This window comes from Abramis brama, assembly GCF_963993115.1.
Source record: "Abramis brama genome assembly, chromosome: 7".
In the NCBI taxonomy this organism is placed as follows: Eukaryota; Metazoa; Chordata; class Actinopteri; order Cypriniformes; family Leuciscidae; genus Abramis; species Abramis brama.
The window spans coordinates 9,263,544-9,288,350 of NC_139969.1; the positions used below are offsets into that span (position 1 = coordinate 9,263,544).

Consider the following 24,807-nt stretch of genomic DNA (forward strand, 5'->3'; position numbering starts at 1 on the left):
CAAACACTATGGTACAGCAAATCACTTTAATTAAACAGTCTTACAGCAGATGAACGGAAAGACTTACTATATCTCACTTTTGAGCAACGGGCTACACATATCCCACACGGTTTCATAGAGGGGGGGGGGATTATGAAATAATGGAGGACAGCTTCCTTACCATCCTTTTTTGCCCAGTTTCATCTGCAGAAGGCAGTGGGCACCCCAGCACTGAACTAGCCCTCCTAATCAGTTTGTGAAGTCTTTTTTTTTCCCGTACCCTCTCAGAAATCCCCCCACCCCAACATACTACACAGTGTTAAAAAGAACAGATGATACCACAGTCTCATAAAAAGTCTTTAAAAGTCTGGCACACACCAAACGATCTCAGTCGACTCAGCAAATGCATATGGCTCTGACCCTCTTTATATAAGTAAATCATGTGATCACAACAGTCCAGCTTATTGTTTAAGTAGATTCCAAAAGTTTTTAGAATCCACAATTTCAATATCCACCCCTTGAATATTTACAGTGACAATTTGATGTTTTCTTTTGGAAATCTATCACAATTTTGTCATTTTTACTTGCATTAAAGGGATAGTTCAACCAAAAATAAAAAAAAGTCATCATTTACATCATCATTCTTTCTTCTGCTGAACACAAAAGACATTTTGAAGAATTTCGGTAACCAAACAGTTGATGGACCCCATTGACTTCCATAGTATTCTTAATCAGCTCTCCATATTCATCAGTCTGATGAATATACTGTAAAGCAAATATGTATTCATATATTTGTGGTAACTTGATATAAAAAAACACACAAGAGAGAGTAATGCAGGAGGGTCGGACAGCTTTTACAGGACTACACCAGCATGACCTGACGATCCAACGGGACAGAACATTCTATAGCAACGGGTAATTCCCACACAACACAAGCATATACACCCCTAGCAGTAACAACTGGACCGGATAGAATTGCACTCAGTCTACTACAATATTATACCCAAATACATTCACTTATACCTACAAAATGAGTAGTTATATGGGTTAAATCAAGTTAAATAGCATGTTAGCACTTTTTACAGTTATGGCACTTGTTATTGATTAAGTAACCTTGTAAAAGTGGTGGGGGAAATAATTTTTTAGTTATTTATTTTTAGGAAGGCTTAGGACTATTCTTTGTACTGATGACCACACATTACGATCTGATTTCCAGTTGTTGCCCCTAAGTTGTGCATTTTAAAGAATGCCCTTTGTGGGGCTATTGAATTGTTCTTGCCCCGATGAGAGTTAATGAAATTCATAATAATATTTAGAAATGAAGCTGGTATTTATACACTCTTAGAAGAAAAGGTTGTATATAGAAGAAGGTTCTGTCAGGTGCTTCATACAACCTTTTAGGGGTGCCCATCATGGATTTAGTTTTAAATAAATAATTTGTTTTAATTATAATTTTTTTTTTTTTTTTAGTTTTATGAATTAACAGCTTGTAAACTTTATCACTAGAAAAAAAATTGAAATAGCCACTGAACATTAAAGTACAACTATTATACAATAATTTGAGACTTATATAGATCCTTTTTGGCATAAAGAGTTCTTTAAAACTGAGTCAAGAACCCTACTGCTTCATACTGCATATTACGAGTGAAGCCCCCCCCCCACCCCACACACACACACACTTTTTCACTAAAAAACAAATGAATTTACACTTTTTTTTTCTTTCTTTTTTGCTGGGAACTGTCCAATTTCTAAAGTTATCAAGACTCTAAAGTTTTATTAAGTTAGGACTACTGCAACTTGTTTAGTTTTTTCATCAATTAATGCAGAATTTTGAGTTTAAATTACTTACAATGTTAAGTTAATGTAATCATCAACTTTATTATGTCAACATAAATAATGTTTGCCATTTAAAAGTTTTAATTAAGTCGATAAATTCGAATTTTTAACTTGGCTACCACGCATTTATGTAACTTGTGGTAAAAAGTCCCCTGAATTAAAACATTTTTACTGTTTAAAGTGTTATTGACCAACATTTGTATTTGTTCTCAAAGACGCAGCAGCTCATGGAATATTTTACATACCGTCAAACCGCTTGGAAACGCCAGTTCAGATGGAGCGATAATGATTGGCTAAAGAGTGTCACGGTCCCTTTGACCTGGGACTTTTGAAACAAAGAACCTTTTAGCAGCTGGGAATGTCCACCAGGACAGGGACTCAAACCTTAACCTTTTGCTTATAGAGTGAATGCATTATGGATTTATGATTGTATTGTGTCTTATGATGATATAACTAGATAAAACCACACACATACACACATATGGATCGTTCTGAACTACGTACATTGAGCGGCGTCCTCATTTCCACATGCTAAACATGTGGTTTCTGCGGGTGTTGCTGACTTTCATGTTTTTTCTAGGTCATAATGTTTTATGTAACTCATGTCCTAAAATCAGAAAGTGAAATAGGTCATAAGAGTGAGAAAAAAGCCTTACAGTGCTCCTTTAGCAATGAATCACTTCCCTTCAAACCCGCAAACATCTTGATGCACGACTTTAAACAACAATTTTAATGTCACTTAAAAGCATTGCTCTCCGTAGTGGTTTTACTAAAACATTCTTAGATTCTTTTATTTACACCTCCAGGTTTAGAGAAGTGTCATGCTGCTTGACATTTCAACTTTAATTTCTATGAAAGACACTTTTGATGTTATAAAACGGGAGTGTTTGAAAAATTAGTTAGATCATTGGATCCTACTGTTTCTTCTCATCATTCGCTGTGAACCGATCTAAAGCTGCGATAAGAGAATGTGATGAGTGTTAGATTTCCTGGACTCAATGTTACCACTCAATGTTAGTCTAAATGTTTAAATTATATGTGTTATTTATATTGTTTTGGTTCACACATATATTAAGTGTCTTTAGATACTAAGATTTAAATTAATCAATTGATCCAACGCACTTATTGTATAGGTCCATGTTTTTACATTGTGCTTATATTTTTATAAGCATTATAATTAATTACATCTGTATTTTTTTTTTATACATCAATAATTGCATTGTTGACCCTACACCAGTGTTATTTGAGTTTTTATTTTAGTTTTATTATAGTTTTATTAATATTTTGAAATGGCTTTTATTTTTTTATTTTTAGCTCTCATGTTAATTTTAGTTTAAATTTGAGTACTTTTGTTCATTGCTTTTGTAATTTTTTGTTGTTTTTGATTTTTAAATATTGCTATTTAGGTTTAATTTATTTTTATTTCAGTTTCAGTTTTAGTTTTTTATTTTTATTTCCAGCTAATAATTTTAGTGCTTCAACTTAAACTTCTTTCAGTTTATTGCTAAGGCAACATTTCTAATTTTCTAAATTTAGTTAAATTTAACTAATATTTATATTTATTTTATTTCTGGTTTAATCAGGTGGGTTTAGTTTTGGTTAAAGATAATAACCCTGCAATACACCAACCCCTTAACCCACCCTTAAACCACACCATGAAACCTGGCCCTAACCTTACCCTTATCTCACCTCAATAGCATCAAACATTTTTTTTTTATGCAAGTACATATTTTAGTAGTTAAAGACACCTAATATAAAGCATGACCTCATTTGATCTTGAAAGTCTCATTTGATCTTGGAAATTTTAACTCGAGTAACTCAGCTGCCATCAAAGAATGACTGTTTCCTTCCTCAAAAAGTTTCAATTGAAATAGAGAATAATTCATGAAAAACTGAGCTAATGATTCTTTGGTGTGTTCCCCGTTTAATGTTTAATGAACATTTGCATGACTTTGTTTAGAATATATTGGGAAGGAATTGAATGTGTCCCCATTACATCCCCATAGACATTTAAATACTGAGTAATAGTAATTATGTACGGTTACACTTAATTTTAAGGTGTAATTGTTACAGTGTAATTATACATTTAAGTACTGAGTAACTTTAAGCAACTACATGTACTATACGCTCTCAGAAAAAAGGTCAAAAGCTGTCACTGTGGCGGTACCTTTTTGAAAAGGTACACCTTTGTACCTAAAGAGTGCATATTAGTCCCTCAAAGGTAGGCCTACATATTGGTACCAAAAGTGTACATATTAGTACCTAAATGGTACATAAGAACCCTTTTGAAGGGTACCGTCCCAGAGACAGCTTTTGTACCTTTTTTTCTGAGATATAGTAAGTACATGTAGTTGCTTAAAATTACTCTGTATTAAATGTATAACTACACTGTAACAATTACACCTTAAAATTAATGGTTATGGTAGAATTAGGATTTGGCTGAGGGTTAGTTGCATGTAATTATGCATAATTTACTTTTATTACTATGGTAACATGTAACATTATGTAACAAGGACACTGTAAAATAAAGTGTTACCTTATAGGGTTCGAGTTAGGAATAAGGGTTGGTTTAGGGTAAGTTGCATGTGATTATGCCTAATTTATAGTTATTACTATAGATGGTAATAAAAATGTAACATGTATAACAAGGACACGTTAAATAAAGTGTTACCATATTTGTTTATTTTATTAGTATATATAAAAATATATATCATTACAAATAAAAACAGTACATCATATATTTTTAAAGTGCTGTCTTTCTACAGGCCAAGTATAAACGATTTAAAATAATCAGAATTGAATTAAAAAAATATTGCTCTAATTTCCACTGAACGTATGTATTTAGTTTTTTGCACAATTTTAATTTGGTTACTTTTTTTGCGCTAAATAAACATTTATATACATCATGAGCTGTACATCTGTTAAATTTTTGTACTGTATAATTACGTTTTATCATTGGTCTTTGATCTTTTTGATGTTTAAAAAAATGTAAGCATTTACAATTTTTACCTAAAATCGACATGTTGGGGGGAAAAGTCCATCTACATGTTTACCTATTTTAACTAATCTAACTTTTTAAATTTCCAGTTATTTAAAGTATTATAATAAAGAAAGTCTATTCTTAAAATAGTATTTCAAATGTTCAATATTAAAATGAGGCAACTGCCTTTTTTTTTTATATTTGTAGCAGTCAGAGTGACTATGATGATTATACTTCAATATACATTCAATTGATTATATACCAGCTCTAATCATGTTTAGTGTCTATTGGCAATTTCGTTGATGACACAATGATTACTTTAGAATAGAAAGAAAAGATTACTTTAAAAAAGAAAGAAAGAAAAAAAGGACAGTGATTATGTCACAAATTGATATATTTAGAGGGATGGAAGATCCCACTTTATGGCATATAAATGTAGCCGACCTACTAATATTTAACACCGTAATTTTCCCCGTCTTCCACCCCCAATGATGTGGTCTTCAAATTCCCCTCATGAACAGCTATATAATGTTGATTTTGGGGGTGCCCTTCATCATCACCATCCTCAACATTGCTGCTACTATCCACTAACTAACACTTTCAAATACTTTTGATCACTTTTTATTTAATTTTTCACCAATAAGCGTCTTGTTTCCCTCCCATGATGAGCAGACTGGTCCTGACGTCATCGACGCTGCTGCTGCTGCTGTGTTTCTGGGTCACTTTGAGTCAAAGCAGTAAGTAAAACTGACTTCTATCAGACATTCTCTTCCATTTCAAGTGTTTTTTCAGGGCTTTGAATTCACAAGGCTGTTCTTGAAATGTAGCCATATGCATTTTTATATATATTTTACACATTTACGACGAACACTTTTACCAGAGCTGAGACACTGCCATGCTTGACAATCAGGGCTATTGCAATTGATTTGTGATGAATTTACATCTTAAGTCAGTGGTGAATTGAATAGGCAAAACAATTTAACATCTCTAACTCATCAGAGCATCACTGGCTTGATATGGTTCTGTTTTTGCAGTTGCATGACCTAAGAAATTAAATTCAGTCGTTATTTACACCGGGGGGTTTCCTGTGGAACAAAAAATTAGAAATATTAAAGAATACTTAACAAGAATTCTTTTCCTCAAAATAATCATCTTTGGCCTTTTTCATATGACTCCAAGATGCCATTGGTTCTAGCATTGTTAAATGGGTTTCACAAATATGTTACTGTGCATATACAGATTCAAAGGCATTATTTTATAGTTCATTTAAAATTTACATTTATGGGTTTAAGACGAGACACTGCATGCATCAATTTTGAGATTTTGGCTTTTTTGGCTTTTCATAAAGTTTTTTTTTCAGACTTGTGGAAAGAAAATATCCAAAATACACTTCTAACTGTATCTTTTAGAGCACTTTATCTATTTGCGTCTGTAGATTTCAATTACAGTACATATCTTTAAAGGCCGTTTTATTCTTATCTATATTCTAAAGGTTTTTTTCACTGAGGGGTTTGTTCATATATAATTTTCCTGATTTTATACAACATTTTATTGGCTGTTGGCATTTTCTGATTTGTGGAGTGATGATAAATAGAGATATCCAAAATCCCCTCTGTAAAAACCTTTGACTCTAATATATAAAAAAAAAAATGAAACAAGAATTTTGACTTAATCCAACGTTCAGATTTTTGTTCTAGAAATGTATGCAAATTAGTGCATATTTAATTAGATAACTATTAGTTTTTTTTATCCTATTCACCTTGCCTAAACAGATGTTTTTACCCAAAGTGACTTTGAATAGGGTAACATAAGCAATATGTCACAGAGCCAACAATATTCATAATATACAATGCCAAGTTTACCAGGAAAGTGGATTAATGTGGATTAATGAATCTTTGAATAAACCTGTGGGACAGGTTAGTTAGTGAGGTATCATGATACCACATGAACTGAGAGTGTGTCTTGTGTTAAGGTCCGATGAGGTGCTGTACCAAGTATTCACCGCATCCTTTACCTGTTCACCGGCTGCAAGACTTCACTCGACAGGGCGTTACCACGACCTGCAACATAGAGGCTGTCATGTGAGTAACAATGCTGGTTCTGTCTTAAAATTACATGTCTCTGATATTAATGTTCTTACATAACAATGTGAAAGAACAATCTGTGATACTTAATCTAGAACATTCTCTTTCCTGCAGTTTTACTACGGTAAAGGACAGACTGATCTGTGCTAACCCTGATGATCTATGGGTTCAGAAAGCAATCGCACATATCCAGTGAGTTCAGCATTACACACACTTACATTTATGTTTCTTAAAAACAGTGTATCTATTGAATGGTAGTGAGCACAAAATGTAACCTTAGCTGTGAATATGACTAAACTGGCAAACGTAGTCCTGACCCAGTTCAAGGTTTTGTAATGTGCAAATGAATTATTTTTTTTTATTTATTTTTTTTTGTCTTTTTTGATGTACTGGTAAATGAGCTGAAGTTAAATCTTGAGAAGCCTCTCTTAACAGTTTTATTTTGTTTCTCGCAGGGAGAAAAAAATGAAGTCAGCATAACGTGGACACCATCAAATCGGTCTAAAGTTGCCTTAAATTGAACAAATCATCAGTAACATGAAACACATTGATTACAATTTATTTTTATAATTAATTAATAAATAAGTTGTTTTGACAGCAACAATGTGTCTTTTTGTTTTGTCTGCTATTGTTTCATCTGCAATATTTATAATAAGGTTGACTTAGTTTGAAGTATTTTCACAATATGCTCACAAAGTTGCTCTGGGATTTCAACACTCTAAATAAATCTTTACAGCAGTACACCTGGGCAAGATAGAAATATGTTTAAACTTTATGGGTTACACGTGAATGTTTGGAAGGGACACAAAGTAGACAGTAGGTGGCAGTATGTGTCCACTTGCCAGCAGCCCAAAATGAATCATTGAAAATTTGTTTGGTGCTTGCAATAGCATCAATGTCCAGCTTAGTAGTAATTACTTTGGACTTTTTAACCAACCGTTCCCAGAATGACTAGGAAAATTCACTTCTTCAGGTCTTACCCTGAATACTGGTGGATGTGTGTTGAGTCCCCTGCTATGTGCACTCTTCACTCATGACGGTCTACCTGCCCATGTAACAAACAAAATTTGTAGATGATATTGGCTTTATAATGAACAATGATGAGTATGCATAGGCACGAACTACAAAATCTGACAGCCTGGTGCTCCAACAATAATCTCATTCTTAATACCAAGAAAAAAGAGAGAGAGAAATAAACGGAGTGGCTGTGGAGAGAGTTCCCCGTTTTAAATGATTGGGGTTGAACATCACAGAGGATTTTTTCTTGGACTACACACACCTCAACTGTCATTGGAAAAGCACAACAACGTCTTTATTTTCTGAGAAGATTAAAGAAAATAAGATTGCCTCAGAACTTTTATCGATGTGCAGTGGAGAGTGAACTGACATATTGCATCACATCCTGGTACGGTAGTTGTACAGAGGGCTGTGCAACTAGTTACCAAAATGGCACAAAATATCATTGGCACACAGTTACCAATGTAACTCATGTCAGAGCAGAACCTCCAAATTGATTTGAGATCATCATCCCACTCACCCTGCACACTACCTCTTTAATCTCCCTCCTTCTGGTAGGAGATACAGGACAATTACTCTCGTAGTACAAGACTGAAAAATAGCTTTTTTTGCTCGAAAATAGCAACTATTGAACTTCCTGACTGGTTTCCCATCTATAAATTATATTTGTAATTGCACTGCAAATTAAACAGCCTGTTGCTTTTTACTAGGGATGCACTGATATGAAAATTTGGCCGATACCGATAATTCTTTATATTTAAAAGCTCTAAATTTAAGTAAAAATAAGTTTTTATATATATATATAAAGCCTCTGAAGATTTGAAATTTACAGCAATATTCTGTATTTTTAATTAAACCGCCTAGCGACCCCAGAATGCATTGCAGTTTACAGCAATATGCTGTATTATTAGAAAACAGCCAGCTGCTGTAAAATAATGCTGTAATTTTTACAGCAATTCATTACAGTGTACATTGTGAGAGCCTGATTGCAAAAACATAAGTCTCACTATTAAAAGCCATGTCCCAAGCACACAATCATAATGTTCTCAGTGTCATTTTATGTAGTCTATAACAGACTTGCGCTGCACATGTTGCACTAAACTCTATTTTCCTTTTTTGAAGTGATTTCAATTATATTTCAAGCAATTCAAAACCATCATGGCAAACAGTGCGCATCTGAAGTGTCTCAGCTAAAGGCTTTAAACTATATGCCAAATTTTCGTATCGGTCCGATGACGATAACATTAAAAATGATCATATATCGGCCGATACCGATATGGTGGCAGAAATATCCTGCATCCCTACTTTTTACTGTACTAATTGTTTTATCTTATGTATCTTTTTTATACGGACAGAATGTTGTTGTTTTGCACAGCATTATAATGACAGTAAAGTCTTTAACTTTAGCAGTAATTAATCCAATGCATCCTCCTTTTACATTAAGTAGGGGGGAGTTTTGCAATTCTCTTGTCATGAGCTTATCGCATCACATAGCAACCATATTATTCATTCAGGCCACAGTGGGCACAGGGCTGGTGTGGTGCCGAAAAATGACATGGTTCCCCAGCATGGTTATGTTAAAGATTAGGTGTGGGGTTAGGATTAGGCAATCAAGTAGACTTCAACAAGGGGGTGATAATTTGGTACTGAATCGAAATGTGGGCATTATTATACTTTTACAGTTCATCTGTGCAAATATAAGTGATTAATGTAAACAGACAATCATTGAGATTCTACAGTAAAATGCTGCTATCTAACAGTCTTTTCCTGATCATGTTCACTCTGAAATCACAGTATGCAGTTACCATTAAAATTATATATTATTCAAATTATTACAATGAAAAGTATAGCAACTAGTAGATACTGTTTTGTTTTTTGTTTTGTTTTTGTTTTTTTTTACTTTCCTGTCTATAGTTTAAATCTGCAGACTTGCATCAAACCTCTGTATTCTGGTCAGAATAATTTTTTTGGCTCTAGTCCATTAAATGATTATGTGAAATGTGAAAGGGACATGTGAAGGCCAAGTATGGTAACCCATACTTGGAATTTGTCCTCTGCATTTAACCCATCTAAGTTAGTGCACACACATTGAGCAGTAAGTAGTGAACACACACACACACACACACACACACACACTGCAAACCATGGACACACATACGGAGCTGTGGCAGCCATTTTCATGGGTTACCAGTCTGACTCTCTAACCATTAGGGCATGACTTCCCCCCCAGTCAAATGTGATTACACTGTAAAAATGAAAATGCTATATCTACTCAATAAAACTGTGGCAACAGATTACAAGCAATATTATTAATTAAATTTAACAAATTACAATTGAGTAATAATTAATCAAATTAATTCCTTAAAAGTAAACGATTTAAAATGAGTAAAATTTACAACAAAATTGTTTTAAACAAAAATATCTGAATAACAGACAGACGTGAAAGATGAATTAAGAACTCTTTATTTTGTATTGCTAACATTGAAGACACCTGATGTTAACAAGCAGAATCACTGAAGGAGAAAACCGTTAAAAGTCACCATTATGGTGATCAGTGTTTGTTTTAGTTGGGCTCTCGACCCTTAAATCATTAACTTTAGATTTTATTTGTCTACTGTACCCGAGTTATAACAGCCAGATGAACAAATAGAAAAGGTGATCTGATGGTGTTGGTTGTGTTTTAACATAATCATTATTTCACAATTATTTGACCTGGTAATGATTCATTTTAAAGCTAGATGGCGGAGAGTTCGAGTTCACTTACAAACAGAGCAATTACAGTTTGTTTTTTTTTGTTCATGATATTTCACAAATTTTTGTCATGTTGTTTAAATAAGGTAAGAGATGTGTTAGGTAATGCGGTGTCCAAAAGACAAGATGGCAAGTTTTAAAGTTGAGAGCAGAGAAATACACTCGCACACACACGTAACCCATGTTTAAAAAACGTTTTATTTTAAATGTATATTTATTTGCAAAAGTTATGTTAACGGTAATAATAAGAAATTGCTGTGTAAGAACAGCTATCAGCTGGTGGACATGCTGCGTTGTCATGGGCATAGATATCATATAATAAAGGCTAGATGTCTCGTGGTCGCTGCTGGCCAATGGAGGTCGACGTCCGCACACGGCGGCCATCTTACCACAGGGTGCTCGCTCACTCGTAACATGGTGCATGTACTTTTAAATAACTTGCTCAATTTTCAACCGATTTTCAAACGGTTTGGTTTGTTATAAACGTCAGAGATGTAGTTATTGCACTGCATACATATGAATAATTATAACAATGAACTTCCATATGAAATAATTATAGCCATGTTAATAACGTTTGTAAGAAACCAAACCGTTTGTAAATCCGTCAAGATTTCAGCGAGATAAGAGGATTTGTGTGTGTGCTGATCACTCACCTTAATTCAGTGGTTCTCAACTCCAGTCCTCGGGACCCGCTGCTCTGCACATTTTGTATGTCTCCCTTATTTAACACACCTGAATCAGATCATCAGCTCGTTAAGAGAGACTCCATGAACTGAACTGAGTGTGTCAGATAAGAGAGACATGCAAAATGTGCAGAGCAGCGGGTCCCGAGGACTGGAGATGAGAACCACTGCCTTAATTCACAGCTTCCCTGTGGTAAGTTGGCCGCTGGTGATGCCGGAAGTGACTCCACCGTAAGACATCTAGCCTTTATTATATGATATCTATGGTCATGGGAACATCCCAGGTGAAGATAATGAGGAAATTAGGCCGGTCTTTCATTGCTCCCTTCACCAAGTGCGTTCCAAACGGCTACATAATTAATAGCACGCAAGTGCCCTGCTCGCTCCACAATTTGCCTAAAATGTTTTAGTAATTTATCACCGTTATAAAACGCACGTGACAACATTTCCCAAAATGTTGAAAGACAGAATTCACAATAAATAAATAGATATAAATTTGAACTTTATTTTTTCAAACCACTGCTGAGAAAATAGCATATGGTTTTTCACTTTTGGTTATTTGCTTGTTCTGTCCAGTGAAATATCAAAAAAGGACACAGACTCACTCATTTTCATAAGATGCATCTTAATAGAAGCTGTAAAAAACAACTGCATAAATTTTTTTTCAAGATGTGTTAACAAATTAAGATAAGCGAGATCTGTGATTAACAGTGCTTTATGTTAGAACAATGTGTTAATTATCATTCTTATCAGGACATGTAGTACAGCAATTATAGTAGATTACAAATGTAATACATACAGTCTCACTAAAGTCAAAGTAAAAATGATTTTTTTTTTTTACTGTTAATGTGAAATTATCCAAATACACACGTATTCTCATGAGATCACGTTGAATTATCATATACTTTAAAGCTTTTCATACTTCATTAACCACTCTTCCAGGGCTCAGTTTCCACTGATGCTTCATCAGCACTTTTGTCTATCATGAAACGGATCTGTACTCCAGGCGCAATGTCTAATTTGGATTTGTGCTGATAAATATCATAGTTCTCATTATCATCCTCAATCTTTTCAAATTTCACAACATAGTGATATGTGTAATAGTCATCATTCTTATTTTTCGAACTAGTGTAAAACCCCACCCATGAGTTGTAGAACGTTTCTTTCCAGTCTGTGAAGGTCTTCTTGATGTAAAGCCGAGCACAAGCTTTACCATCCATAGTGAAGAGCTGCAGACCAGCTTCGTCAAACTCTGGTCCATAAAAGAATTCTGGACCATTTGATGAGGGTTCAGGCTGAAGACCAGGATTCTGTTTACCACAATCTGATGGTAATATTGTCACTTCTTCAACACCCTCCCAGGGTGCAGTTTGTGCTAAAACCTTATTATATTTTTTATCCAGCAGAAAACGGATTTGAACTCCAGGAGCGATAGCCAAACTGGAATCATACTGGTAAATGTCATAATTGTGTGTGATATCGTTTTTTTTGGTCTTTGAAAATTTCACAGCATACTGATATGTGTAATAGTCATCATTTTTATCTTGTGAGCTTTTGTAGAACCCCACCCATGAGTTGGCGAGAACATCCTCCCAGTTACTGAAGGTTTTTTTGATGTAGAGTCGAGCACAGGCTTTGCCGTCTCCAGCGTAGAGCTGCAGACTAGCATCAAATCCCTTTATTCTAGTGGGGATCACTCCATTAGCTCCATCAAACTCTGGTCCATACCAAATGTATGAATTAGTAAAATGAAACTCAAAAGGTTGCAGTCGCAGTCGCAGTCGTGGTTGGAGACCAGCTTTCAAATAGACATCAGTATCTAAATCCCCAGATGATTCATAAATATTAAACTTTTTCCTGACATGTGTATCAACGTCATTAGTATCACTGGAATAAGTGTTTTGGCAAATTTCAATGTGTACATGTTTGGAATTATTTTTCATTTTAGCAGGGATCTCCCAAATGAGTTTTGAGTAACCTTGTGTAGTTGCCTTCATCTCTAGTTTAATCCCCTCATATGTCTTACATTGCAAATAGGATGAGCGTTTCTTTCTGCGGCTGGAATGACTGTGTGTACAGTCAGTGCTGCTATATCCTGTCTCTGTCAAAAACGTATTAAGTCTGTCATATATTTTGTCTTGTGTATTACGTGGTATTGTGTAAATACCATAATTATTGTTCTGATCCAGAGTGCAGTTATGAGGGTCTCCGATCTGCAAGATCAGTGCAGGATCGATCTCATAAGTGTCAGAAGGATTAAAGTCATTCTTGTGAAGGTTATGTGATGTAATAAACACTCCGTGTATCCTTTGTGGCCTGTTTTGTTCCATAGAGACAATGAGCCTGTCCATGTTTCTTTGTGGCACGTTGGTGTTTCTGTAATATTTCCCCACATAGGCTGGCAATGCTTTGGCTCCAGGAGGTTTTAAATTGCCAACCGTATAGTAATTCTGCGAAGAGCTCAATGAGGGGAGAATGCACTTTTTATTTAAATACCGATGGAATCCAAAGTCGCCTCTATGAGGATCAAAATTTGATTCAAGGATGAGAATGTTGTTCTGATCAACATTCAGGACTTTTTGAGCAAACCAGAACAATAATTGGAGTCCATGACGTGGAGCAGACTTGCCATAGTCAATGTTATTCAAGTCATCGATATTGCTAAGTTTTTTCACAGAAGAGACGCTCGCCAAGAAGAGGCAGAAGAGCAGGAAGCAGAGTCTCATGGCACCCATGGCAAAATCTTAATCAAAAACAAAACATTGTAAATCAAACATATAAGCTGTAAATACAATTGTGACATAAGCATAGGCAATTTAATGATTTTCTATATAAAAATGGCAATTTTTATATAGAATTTAAGATTTTAATATTAACGTTTAAAAAAAAACTGAACAGGAAGATTTTCTGCTATTTTAATGCTTACTAAACAATATTAAAAATAAAGAACTTTATTACAATATTACGTTTTTATGAAGGTTCTTAGAGGTGTAGCGTTTCTGTGGAACGACAGTTTGGAGAATCATCAAAAAATACAGTAATGTTTTGACAGTGCCACAGAGCCACTTAGTGTACACTTTTTGGGGAAATCTGCTTACAGTTATATCCACATTAAGATGGGAAAGGAGAAAATATTTTATTGTCAAAGAAATTACACGCATAACATTTAACTTTGTTCATTGTAAATGTTAAAAGCACCTGATCCTGATCCTATCATTGGCAATATAAAGTCTAATAACTTAAATGTAAATATTAAATGTAATAATGCAATGTATAATGTAATGCATTTTATATTATACTTTATAATATGAATCTATTTAAACTCTTTGAAGACATTTATATTCAACAGACTTCAATTTAAACTCATCCTACCTCAGAGTGAAGGTCCTCAGTCGAAGAGCCTCTGCATCTTACACATCTCGGGTGTTTATTTATATAGAGGGGGCTGTACTTTACAGACAGTACGGGGTGTGTCCCTCAGTTGTACTCATCGTCACCATAGGCCAGGGCCGGAGTGGGGCCACTTTTCAGCCCGGGAGTTTCAGGCCCAAGACCGACCCACTTTTTCCATGGTGGAATTCCAAATTAGCACTTTTTCCAAACTGGATAAATGAAGCAACAGTTCAGCTCTTACTATTGTATTAATACCATGGTTCAACAAATAATGTAAAGGTTAAATAATAATTCACTTAAGCTTAGAAGTTAACAAAAAATATTCCACTATTCCACAAGGATAGGTTGATAAATTAACAAAAGCAGAAAGAAAGAAAAAAAGAAAGAAAGAAAGCATTTGAAATGTATCTCACTCTTCCACAAAGAGGCATATTGAACTAATGTTTACAGATTTAGCCTATTTGTATTCAAAAATATTCAAAAATAATGCTTTTTTAATTAAAAAACGTGATACCTACTCTCAGATTAATGAGGCCTATGATTAATCAGATGCAAATAGAAATATAAAACTAGGCCTAATTGAAAGAAAACAAGTTGACAAAAAGATTGAATCCAATATTGGGTGATAATATAGTATAATGAGAGATTTATAAGCTATTTTTTGTAGGCTGGTCATTTTTTACCGGGAACACCACAAAGGTGACTATGTGCCATCTTGTACAAAATAAAAGTTTTTCAAAACAAATTTCCTGGTGAAAAATTCAAGTGGACTAGTGTGATCAACAGTGCAATTTTTTTCATAGCTTGGGTTCCCTTTCGAGGGAACTCGCGATGCGTAAATGACGCATTGGGAACGCTCCTGCGTGATTGCGTCTGAAGCATAGACAGTAAAAGAAATGGACACAGCGACCCCATTGGAACTCAATTGAGACAAGTGAAGCCCATTTTCAGCGATTTCTTAGCACTTCCTTTCCTGACGCGCAGACTCAAACCGAGCAAAGCGTTACACGGACCACGTGAGCAACCCGTCTGTCTTCTAGTAGCTGTGCCAAGAGAAATCTGAATCATTCCCTTCCGAATCTTGCAGAGACGGAGAGTGTGAGTAGGAGCTGTCCATAAGCTTGGAGCAGGAGAAACTTTTGCTAGGTATTCTGATTAATTATATTGTCATTTTGCCTCCACGTCCCCCCGATTGCCCGCGAGCTTCTCCTCCCGTCTATACGGTAATCTCTCTAGTGTGCGACAGAGAGTCGCGTGGTTATGACGCAATCGTTAGCCTACTTTTACAAAAACTGCTTCTACTGGGCCATAACATAAGCTACAAGGTAATGGAGCATTTTATACATTGTCGTGTTTCTTTAGAAATAAATAATGGACAAATGGAGTCTTCAAACGCCTCAGATGTAAAGTAATTCGCTGTCAAAGTGACGCCAAAATGAATGGGAGTCAATGGGATGCTAACGCAAGTGAAGTTCTGCTACAAGATGTCGGCACCCGGCTGACTTCAACTTCCGGTCGACTTCCTTCCCGCCTGGTCTGAAGCACCTATGTCAACTAGTCCAATGGCGAGAGTGGGCGTCGCGGGCGGGTGACGTGACGACCAGGAAAGGATAAAGCACATCCGGTTTAGAACCACGCCAGCTTCTGTGCCTCAGCAAGCGCTCTGTGTTATACTGTGTGTCATATTCACGGGCGTAATTTCCTATGGGGACAGGGGGGACATGTCCCCCCCCACTTTCCAATTCGTTATGACTATTTGATAACCTTATTCAATTTCTGTATATTTCGTACCTGTTAAGACAGGAAAGGCACAGGTAAATACATTAACCATTAGGGCAACTGGTCACTTGCCCAGGGGCACAAGACATCTAAGGGGCCCTGACAGGTAGGAAATACACAGAAATTTACTAAAGTTATCAAACACTTTACAGTCTTCACTGCATAAGGTGCATCTACACAGGTTCACGCAGACAAAGTCTTTCCTCCCTCCCCGCTGAACGCCAGCGATTACTAATTCGTGAAATGCACTCCGGCTGGTTGAGTGCAGTAGGCTAAAGTTCGTTTTAGGTTCGATATTAGCAGGACATTTGTTCTACAGGGTCGGTAGTCTAACAAAGATATCAATAGCAAGATTAGTTTTAACATTATGTGACCATTGTATATCGACATGATGAAAATATTAATTCAAAATCATTCGTGCATTAATGCTGCATAATTATACCTGAGAATGCTTTGACGCGTTTCCACAGCGCACGATGCTTAAGGGAACGTCTGCCAATTCCACCAACTGCGTTAAACGTAGCCTATAATTTCTATTATTTAAAATTACTTTTAACATTTAAAAACAGACGTTTTCAAATTCCAAAGCTTGCAGAAGGTTCCTAATGGCAATACTGACTTAGGCTACAGGTAGCCTTGAGTAAATTAACTTGTCTAAGAAAATGATTCATAAAATGTATAAATATCAGTTGAGCATGTTTACTTTCGTCACTGACACAGATGGAAATGAAAAGACTATCAGTCAAAGTTCAGCTTTAGGAGGGGAAGAAATAGGCCAGGATAAGAATACTGAGAGAATAAGAAATATGAAGATGAGGAGAGAGCAGGTATTGACAAATAATCTAATGACAAGGTTTTAAATAGCCTATTTCTTATAATTTTTTGGCCTTCAAAAGTCCTAAATTACACATATGTAGGTCCACGGGCGTAATTCCTAGGGGATCCTGCCACTTTTCAAAACCCCGTTTGTGTCCCCCCCACTTTCCAATTCGTTATGATTTTTTTTTTTCTTTCTTTTTTTCTCGCACACCGTCATCGCCACGGAGGAGCAGGACAAAGAAAGCCTGGGCCGATGTGAGCTGCAGCGTCCAGGAACGTCTCGTCCACACTCTAAAAATAGCTCAATGAAAGTTCTAATGAGCAGGGAGCGCTCCTGACGCACACACACGCACACGACGCACAGACAGCGCGCCAGAATCGAACAATAACACACACATTTATGCCAAAATGCCCGTTTTGTCGAGTAGGCTATCCTCACAAGAACAGTCTTAAATGAGTTAAATAAAATCTTTATAAATCTATATAAAAAAGAGTAAATGAGAAAATTAAATGCGTGAGATCCTGTCAGCGGCAGATCTTAAAGGGACAGCAGCCACTAATTATCTCTGTCAGTAAAGTTAACCAAAGAACAAAGGGAACAGAGAAAATCATTAAGGATTAATCTATATGTAATTTATAATTTATGCAGTGCGGACTATTTGATAACCTTATTCAATTTCTGTATATTTCGTACCTGTTAAGACAGGAAAGGCACAGGTAAATACATTAACCATTAGGGCAACTGGTCACTTGCCCAGGGGCACATGACATCTAAGGGGCCCTGACAGGTAGGAAATACACAGAAATTTAATAAAGTTATCAAACACTTTACAGTCTTCACTGCATAAGGTGCATCTACACAGGTTCACGCAGACAAAGTCTTTCCTCCCTCCCCGCTGAACGCCAGCGATTACTAATTCGTGAAATGCACTCCGGCTGGTTGAGTGCAGTAGGCTAAAGTTCGTTTTAGGTTCGATATTAGCAGGACATTTGTTCTACAGGGTCGGTAGTCTAACAAAGATATCAATAGCAAGATTAGTTTTAACATTATGTGACCATTGTATATCGACATGATGAAAATATTAATTCAAAATCATTCGTGCATTAGCCTAATGCTGCATAATTATACCTGAGAATGCTTTGACGCGTTTCCACAGCGCACGATGCTTAAGGGAACGTCTGCCAATTCCACCAACTGCGTTAAACGTAGCCTATAATTTCTATTATTTAAAATTACTTTTAACATTTAAAAACAGACGTTTTCAAATTCCAAAGCTTGCAGAAGGTTCCTAATGGCAATACTGACTTAGGCTACAGGTAGCCTTGAGTAAATTAACTTGTCTAAGAAAATGATTCATAAAATGTATAAATATCAGTTGAGCCTATGTTTACTTTCGTCACTGACACAGACGGAAATTAAAAGACTATCAGTCAAAGTTCAGCTTTAGGAGGGGAAGAAATAGGCCAGGATAAGAATACTGAGAGAATAAGAAATATGAAGATGAGGAGAGAGCAGGTATTGACAAATAATCTAATGACAAGGTTTTAAATAGCCTATTTCTTATAATTTTTTGGCCTTCAAAAGTCCTAAATTACACATATGTAGGTCAAAGAAATCCAAATTTTCTAACTATGGGGGGCCTTGAGTCTTGATGCCCAGGGCACAGGAAATTGTTAATCCGGCCCTGGGTAAATATCACATTTATTTTGGGTTTAAGTGAGGATTGTTTAAAGTTGACTTAAATTAAGTTGTTAGCCTATATTTTTGAAGCCTAATAAATGTTTAAAATTTGGGGGAAAAAATAATTTTCATCGAGACATCGGTAGCTATATTAATGTACAGGCCTTCATTCATAAATGCTATTAAACAATTATTTAAAATATACTTAATTATTTAAAATACACATCGAAAAAATGTTCCCCCATTTTGTGTCCCCCCCACTTCTCAAACCAAAGTTACACCCTTGGTCATATTTATTGTTGTCTGTCACTATATCAGTCACAAACATTATGGCGAACAAACAACCTTAGATCGTGCGTTTCTCCCTGCCCTCTTTCTTTACGAGTGGGGATACACACGGGGCCGGTTTCACAAAGCTATTTTAGACTGGTCTATAGTGTTAGACTAGTCTAAAATTTGCTCATAGACTAGTCTAATGCAAGCAAAGAGTATAGAAGTACCAAGAGGCGAAACTCAATAGAACGTTCCATAGCAACAAACGCACCCATGCGCGAGCTGCAGCTCCGCCATCTTGGACTGAACGCAACACAGCTGTCATAGAATTGAATGATACCGGTTCCAATTCAAAAGCGGTTGAGGGAATTAAATAGTAGTTTCTAGTTTTTAATATCTCTATAGCAGACATCCCAAGTCTCCCGGAAGTTCCGGGAGTCTCCCGCATATTGATAGCGGCTCCCTGATGCCCGCAAATTAGCTAAAATTTCCCAGAATCTAGAGCTCCAAACCGTGTAGAGCACACGGCAGAAAGGCTGAGGGAGCGAGAGACCTTGAGTGTGTGTGCTAGTGTGCGTGTGTGCCTCAACAAGCGCATGTAAGATAGAGAGCATCCTGATTGGCCTGTTTCGGTAAGTCAACCAATCAATTGTCATTGTGGGCGGGATTTTATCTCTTCTCCCCAACCTAATTAATCAGTTAACTGTATCTAGAAACAGGAGCGCCATGGCAGAGGTAGAGTGTCGAAACTAAAACGAAAGTAAAAGACACATTCTTTTACTTTACAGAGGGTGGGGGGGATACCTCCATGAAATGACCTTTTGCATGTTGGGATGTCTGCTATAGCCTAAACTAAAACGGCATGTTGAATAATGTACAACAAAATAATGCTTACGGATCGGTTTATAATTAAACAATTTCGTCATAGAGCATGAAGCTGTCAAATGGGCTACTTATTTACCCCAATAACTTTTGGGGATAACTCCCATTTTCATACACAGCACAATTTTACCAACACCCATGTTCCTCATGAAATGATTGACAAATTCCTTAAAAAAGCCAAAAACACAATGAACAGTGAGTAGGTGAAAGGGACAACACATTAGTCAAGAGAGAATATTTAATAGTAATAGAAGATCATCACAAAATTAACTAATAAAATTGGTGATGGTAAGTATCACCACATCATTTCTGCCTGCATTACACACAAATCAAACATCGTGCAAGTAAAGTGCACACATTTACTACAAATAGAATGACAATGGAAGTATATTAGCTATTCTATATGTTTTAGTCTTTAGTTTTATTATAATTTAATTAATCTTGACTGATAAAAACTTTGTACAACACATGTTACATTTGATACAGAAAGAGAGAGTTAATGTACAGATTTACAGATGACTTAGCTTTAAAAAATTTCTGTTGCACTTCTGTTTGGGCTGTGAGAGTTGTCGATTTTGGGTCCGTAATATATGATGGATTCTGACTCTATTAAATAGCTTCATCATGTATGCAAGAGTGTTTTTGCACTTTTCCTTGTCACACACAACTTCCCTGCACTCACTGTTGTACACCTCCATGGCGCTATTAAATACAGTGAGGAAAATAAGTATTTGAACACCCTGCTATTTTGCAAGTTCTCCCACTTGGAAATCATGGAGGGGTCTGAAATTGTCATCGTAGGTGCATGTCCACTGTGAGAGACATAATCTAAATAAAAAAATCCAGAAATCACAATATATGATTTTTTAACTATTTATTTGTATGATACAGCTGCAAATAAGTATTTGAACACCTATCAGCTAGAATTCTGACCCTCAAAGACCTGTTAGTCTGCCTTTAAAATGTCCACCTCCACTTATTTATTATCCTAAATTAGATGCACCTGTTTGAGGTCGTTAGCTGCATAAAGACACCTGTCCACCCCATACAATCAGTAAGAATCCAACTACTAACATGGCCAAGACCAAAGAGCTGTCCAAAGACACTAGAGACAAAATTGTACACCTCCACAAGGCTGGAAAGGGCTACGGGGAAATTGCCAAGCAGCTTGATGAAAAAAGGTCCACTGTTGGAGCAATCATTAAAAATGGAAGAAGCTAAACATGACTGTCAATCTCCCTCGGACTGGGGCTCCATGCAAGATCTCACCTCGTGGGGTCTCAATGATCCTAAGAAAGGTGAGAAATCAGCCACGGGAGGAGCTGGTCAATGACCTGAAAAGAGCTGGGACCACCGTTTCCAAGGTTACTGTTGGTAATACACTAAGACGTCATGGTTTGAAATCATGCATGGCACGGAAGGTTCCCCTGCTTAAACCAGCACATGTCAAGGCCCGTCTTAAGTTTGCCAATGACCATTTGGATGATCCAGAGGAGTCATGGGAGAAAGTCATGTGGTCAGATGAGACCAAAATAGAACTTTTTGGTCATAATTCCACTAAACGTGTTTGGAGGAAGAAGAATGATGAGTACCATCCCAAGAACACCAATCCCTACTGTGAAGCATGGGGGTGGTAGTGTGACACTCACAAAACTAGGTTTTGTTGAGATTATTATCTTTTTGTTTTCTTTTATTTTATTACAAATTAAATACTGTTGAGAGAATGCACAGAAGCGTGCTATGACATGCTGTTTCACAGAACAGACACAAGGTGGCAGTACCTTTCAGCCACGTCACTCTGGGACCTTTAGCGAGGCGCGGAGGAAGAGAAGCTCATATTCCGGTTGAATGGAAAGAGAGCAACAGTTGTCCCGCGTCTCTTATAACTTTGTTATATTTCCAACATTTCCAGGTTTGTTGTACATCTTTTATATGACTTGCAAAGAGTTATAAGCTAATATGAATCCCCAGTGATGTGTGTTTAATAAGCTACAGTTATACTAAGTGTGTAAATAGTCAAGTTCAATGATAACGTTGTGAAGTTGAGAGGAAATGGCGGCCGACGCTCGCACTAATGTTTTCTTTTATCTGTTCCTAACTGCTCAGGGATATTTCTGAGTTTATTACTGTGTATGTGTAAAGTAACTGTGTGTGGAAGACTATGCATTACTGGTAATAAATGATGTTTACAGATAAATAAATAGCAGTTTACAGATGTAGCTATGGGTGAAACGCACGTGGTAGTATTAAACGCACGTGGTAATATTAGACTATCATTTTATTTCGGTTCATAGGAATTAAGTGTAAAAGTTATGAGACAAATATGTTTAATATTGAAGTTTGTACTCATGTAATGTAAATACAATTTAATTTAACTGCAAATGGGATTTAGTCTGTTACATTAAGTGAACACTTACAAAAGGTATAATGAATACAGAAATACTTGGTTAATGATAGATACCAGAGAATATGGTTAGGGAAAAAATGTGTTTACGGTAAGATAAAACTGTGATAAGTGAATGTTGTGGAAATATGTGAAGATACATTTATGTGGAAATGTACTTTTGAAGAGAATGTGACTTCATGTTATCCAATTGTGGATATTACCTGTGTTTCAATACAGAGCAACAAAAGATAACAGTAATAATTCTTGAATGCAGATATAAAGTTGAAATGAAGTTGTTAATAAAAGAGATATATTCCGGTTGAATGGAAAGAGAGCAACAGTTGTCCCGCGTCTCTTATAACTTTGTTATATTTCCAACATTTCCAGAGCACTTCGACCAGGAGTATCAATATACATCTGCTAGCGGACCCCTGGCCGGGACCCGTTACAGATTCTTGGGGGCTCGTCCGGGATTTTTCGGCGCCACCTAGCGGAGCGGGAGCCGAATGATGACAACGCTAACCAGTGATTAACCCTGTCCAGCCGTGGAACTGCGAACGAGTGGAGGTCTACGATCCGGAGCTGACTGCATCATCGCCGAATTGTGTTTTGCCAGCCGTGAGGGAGACAAGGAGCCATTATGTCGAGTGGTGGGAGGAAGAGCCTAGTGTGGGACATTAGGAAAAGCTTACTCACCCTGTCAGCTGGAGAGCTTCTTCAGGTCGCCAGAGCGGTGGAGCCAGTGTCGAGCGAGGACCAGTCAGAGCTTGTGGAGGGAGACGAGGAAGGATGTTACGATTACATCAACTCGTTCATGTACAGTAAGCAGTTACTTGACACAGAGGACGAGGGAATGGTTCAGTTGTTGATATTGAAAGACGCTATTGACGATGTGGTGAAATGTCGTGATGATGATGTGTCGATGTCAAATGTAAAAGGTGATTCTGAGTTACATACTGAGCAGGGTTGGGGTAAGCTTGATGACCGTGTTGATTTCATTGAAGGTTCAGTCATTACCCAAACAGCCCCTGAAAACACCACAGACACTCACAAACAGAGCCACCACACATTCAATGTAGCTAGGGCTGCGTCACCTAGTGATATTGCTGAACTAGATTCAGGCCCAATAGCACCAGCAATGTTAAATACACCTGACACAGCTAACACTGAGTTACTTAAAGTGCTAGCTAGCTATGAAGAGGTTAGCAAGAAACTCATGCAGTGCTTACTAACAAATGCTGTATCGCCACAGGCACACTTAACCCAATCCTCAGGCCCTCTTCAACAGCCAGACAGAAAACCACCGAGTGAACTTGCCTCTCAGTCGGCGCGTGAGGGGATGGTGTCCTTAAGGGAACTCAGCTACCTGCCTCGGAGAGAGTTCAAAGTGCAAGGCGGACAGATCGGTGACCAATCTTCAGACATCAGCTACAATAATGTCTGTAGACAAATTGATGATGGAATCAAAGAAGGATTCCCCGATTCAGAGATTGTTCGTGGTGTGCTGAGAATCATGAAACTAGGCATATTCAAAGAAATGTTGATAAACAAAGATGACATGACAGTGACTGAACTCAAGGGGTTTCTTCAAACTCACTTAAGAGAAAAAAACAGCACAGAGTTATTTCAAGAGTTGATGTGCACGAAACAAGACGAGAACGAGACACCACAACAGTTCCTTTATCGTGTGATCGGTCTAAAACAACGTGTTCTATTGACATCAAGATTAGCTGATACTGACATCAAGTACACTACAGCTACAGTGCAAGATGTTTTCCTACATACAGTGTACCAAGGCTTTGGGCACAAGCACACCGACATACGCAGAGAACTCAAACCGTTGTTGGCAAACAGAGAGATCACTGACGATATGATTCTGCGTCATGTGATGAAAATCACTAGTGAGGAAAGTGAGAGAATGAAAAGACTGGGTCCTTCACGCCGACAAACCGTAACCAATGTACACAGTACACAGCTTGGGTCGGAGGTGGTGAAGACAACTAGCACAAAGTCAGAGAGTGCTGCGTCCAAACCAAATCAAACAAAGCCAGATCCTCTGAAAGATCTCACGACCAAAGTAGAGGAACTCACTAAGCTGGTTGAAGCCATGCAAAAACAAAACCAACAACAATCGACTCATCATGGGCGTCAGTATAAGCAGAATAGGGCACAAACAAAATGGGGGAAACCTTATGGTTGTCCAAGCTGCGTGGAACAAGACAAACAAGACTGTAAACACTGTTTCACATGTGGGGAAGAAGGAC

General features: G+C 36.9%; 2 protein-coding genes across 2 annotated transcripts in view; one reads left to right on the forward strand and one right to left on the reverse strand.

Annotated features, from left to right (window-relative positions):
* ccl20a.4 (chemokine (C-C motif) ligand 20a, duplicate 4) overlaps positions 1–7,480 on the forward strand; it is a 33,312-nt gene extending 25,832 nt beyond the window's left edge. Inside the window, exons 4-7 of the mRNA XM_084118975.1 lie at positions 5,468–5,532; positions 6,768–6,876; positions 6,994–7,071; positions 7,335–7,480. Coding sequence (XP_083975101.1) covers positions 5,468–5,532; positions 6,768–6,876; positions 6,994–7,071; positions 7,335–7,359 — 277 coding nt within the window. The 3' untranslated portion in view covers positions 7,360–7,480. The remainder of the gene's footprint in view (positions 1–5,467; positions 5,533–6,767; positions 6,877–6,993; positions 7,072–7,334) is intronic.
* Positions 7,481–11,815: 4,335 nt separating this feature from the next.
* LOC311087565 (uncharacterized protein) lies at positions 11,816–14,819 on the reverse strand. The gene is made up of 2 exons (XM_084120890.1): positions 14,703–14,819; positions 11,816–14,073 (listed from the first exon to the last, which is right to left on the reverse strand). Exon 2 carries the CDS (start codon positions 14,063–14,065, stop codon positions 12,257–12,259), a length of 1,809 nt encoding a protein of 602 aa, XP_083977016.1. The 5' UTR covers positions 14,066–14,073; positions 14,703–14,819; the 3' UTR covers positions 11,816–12,256.
* Between the last annotated feature and the right edge of the window lie 9,988 nt (positions 14,820–24,807).

Bases quoted from the DNA above. Each gene is read 5' to 3' on its own strand.
- LOC311087565 (XM_084120890.1), bottom strand. From the start codon at position 14,065: ATGGGTGCCATGAGACTCTGCTTCCTGCTCTTCTGCCTCTTCTTGGCG.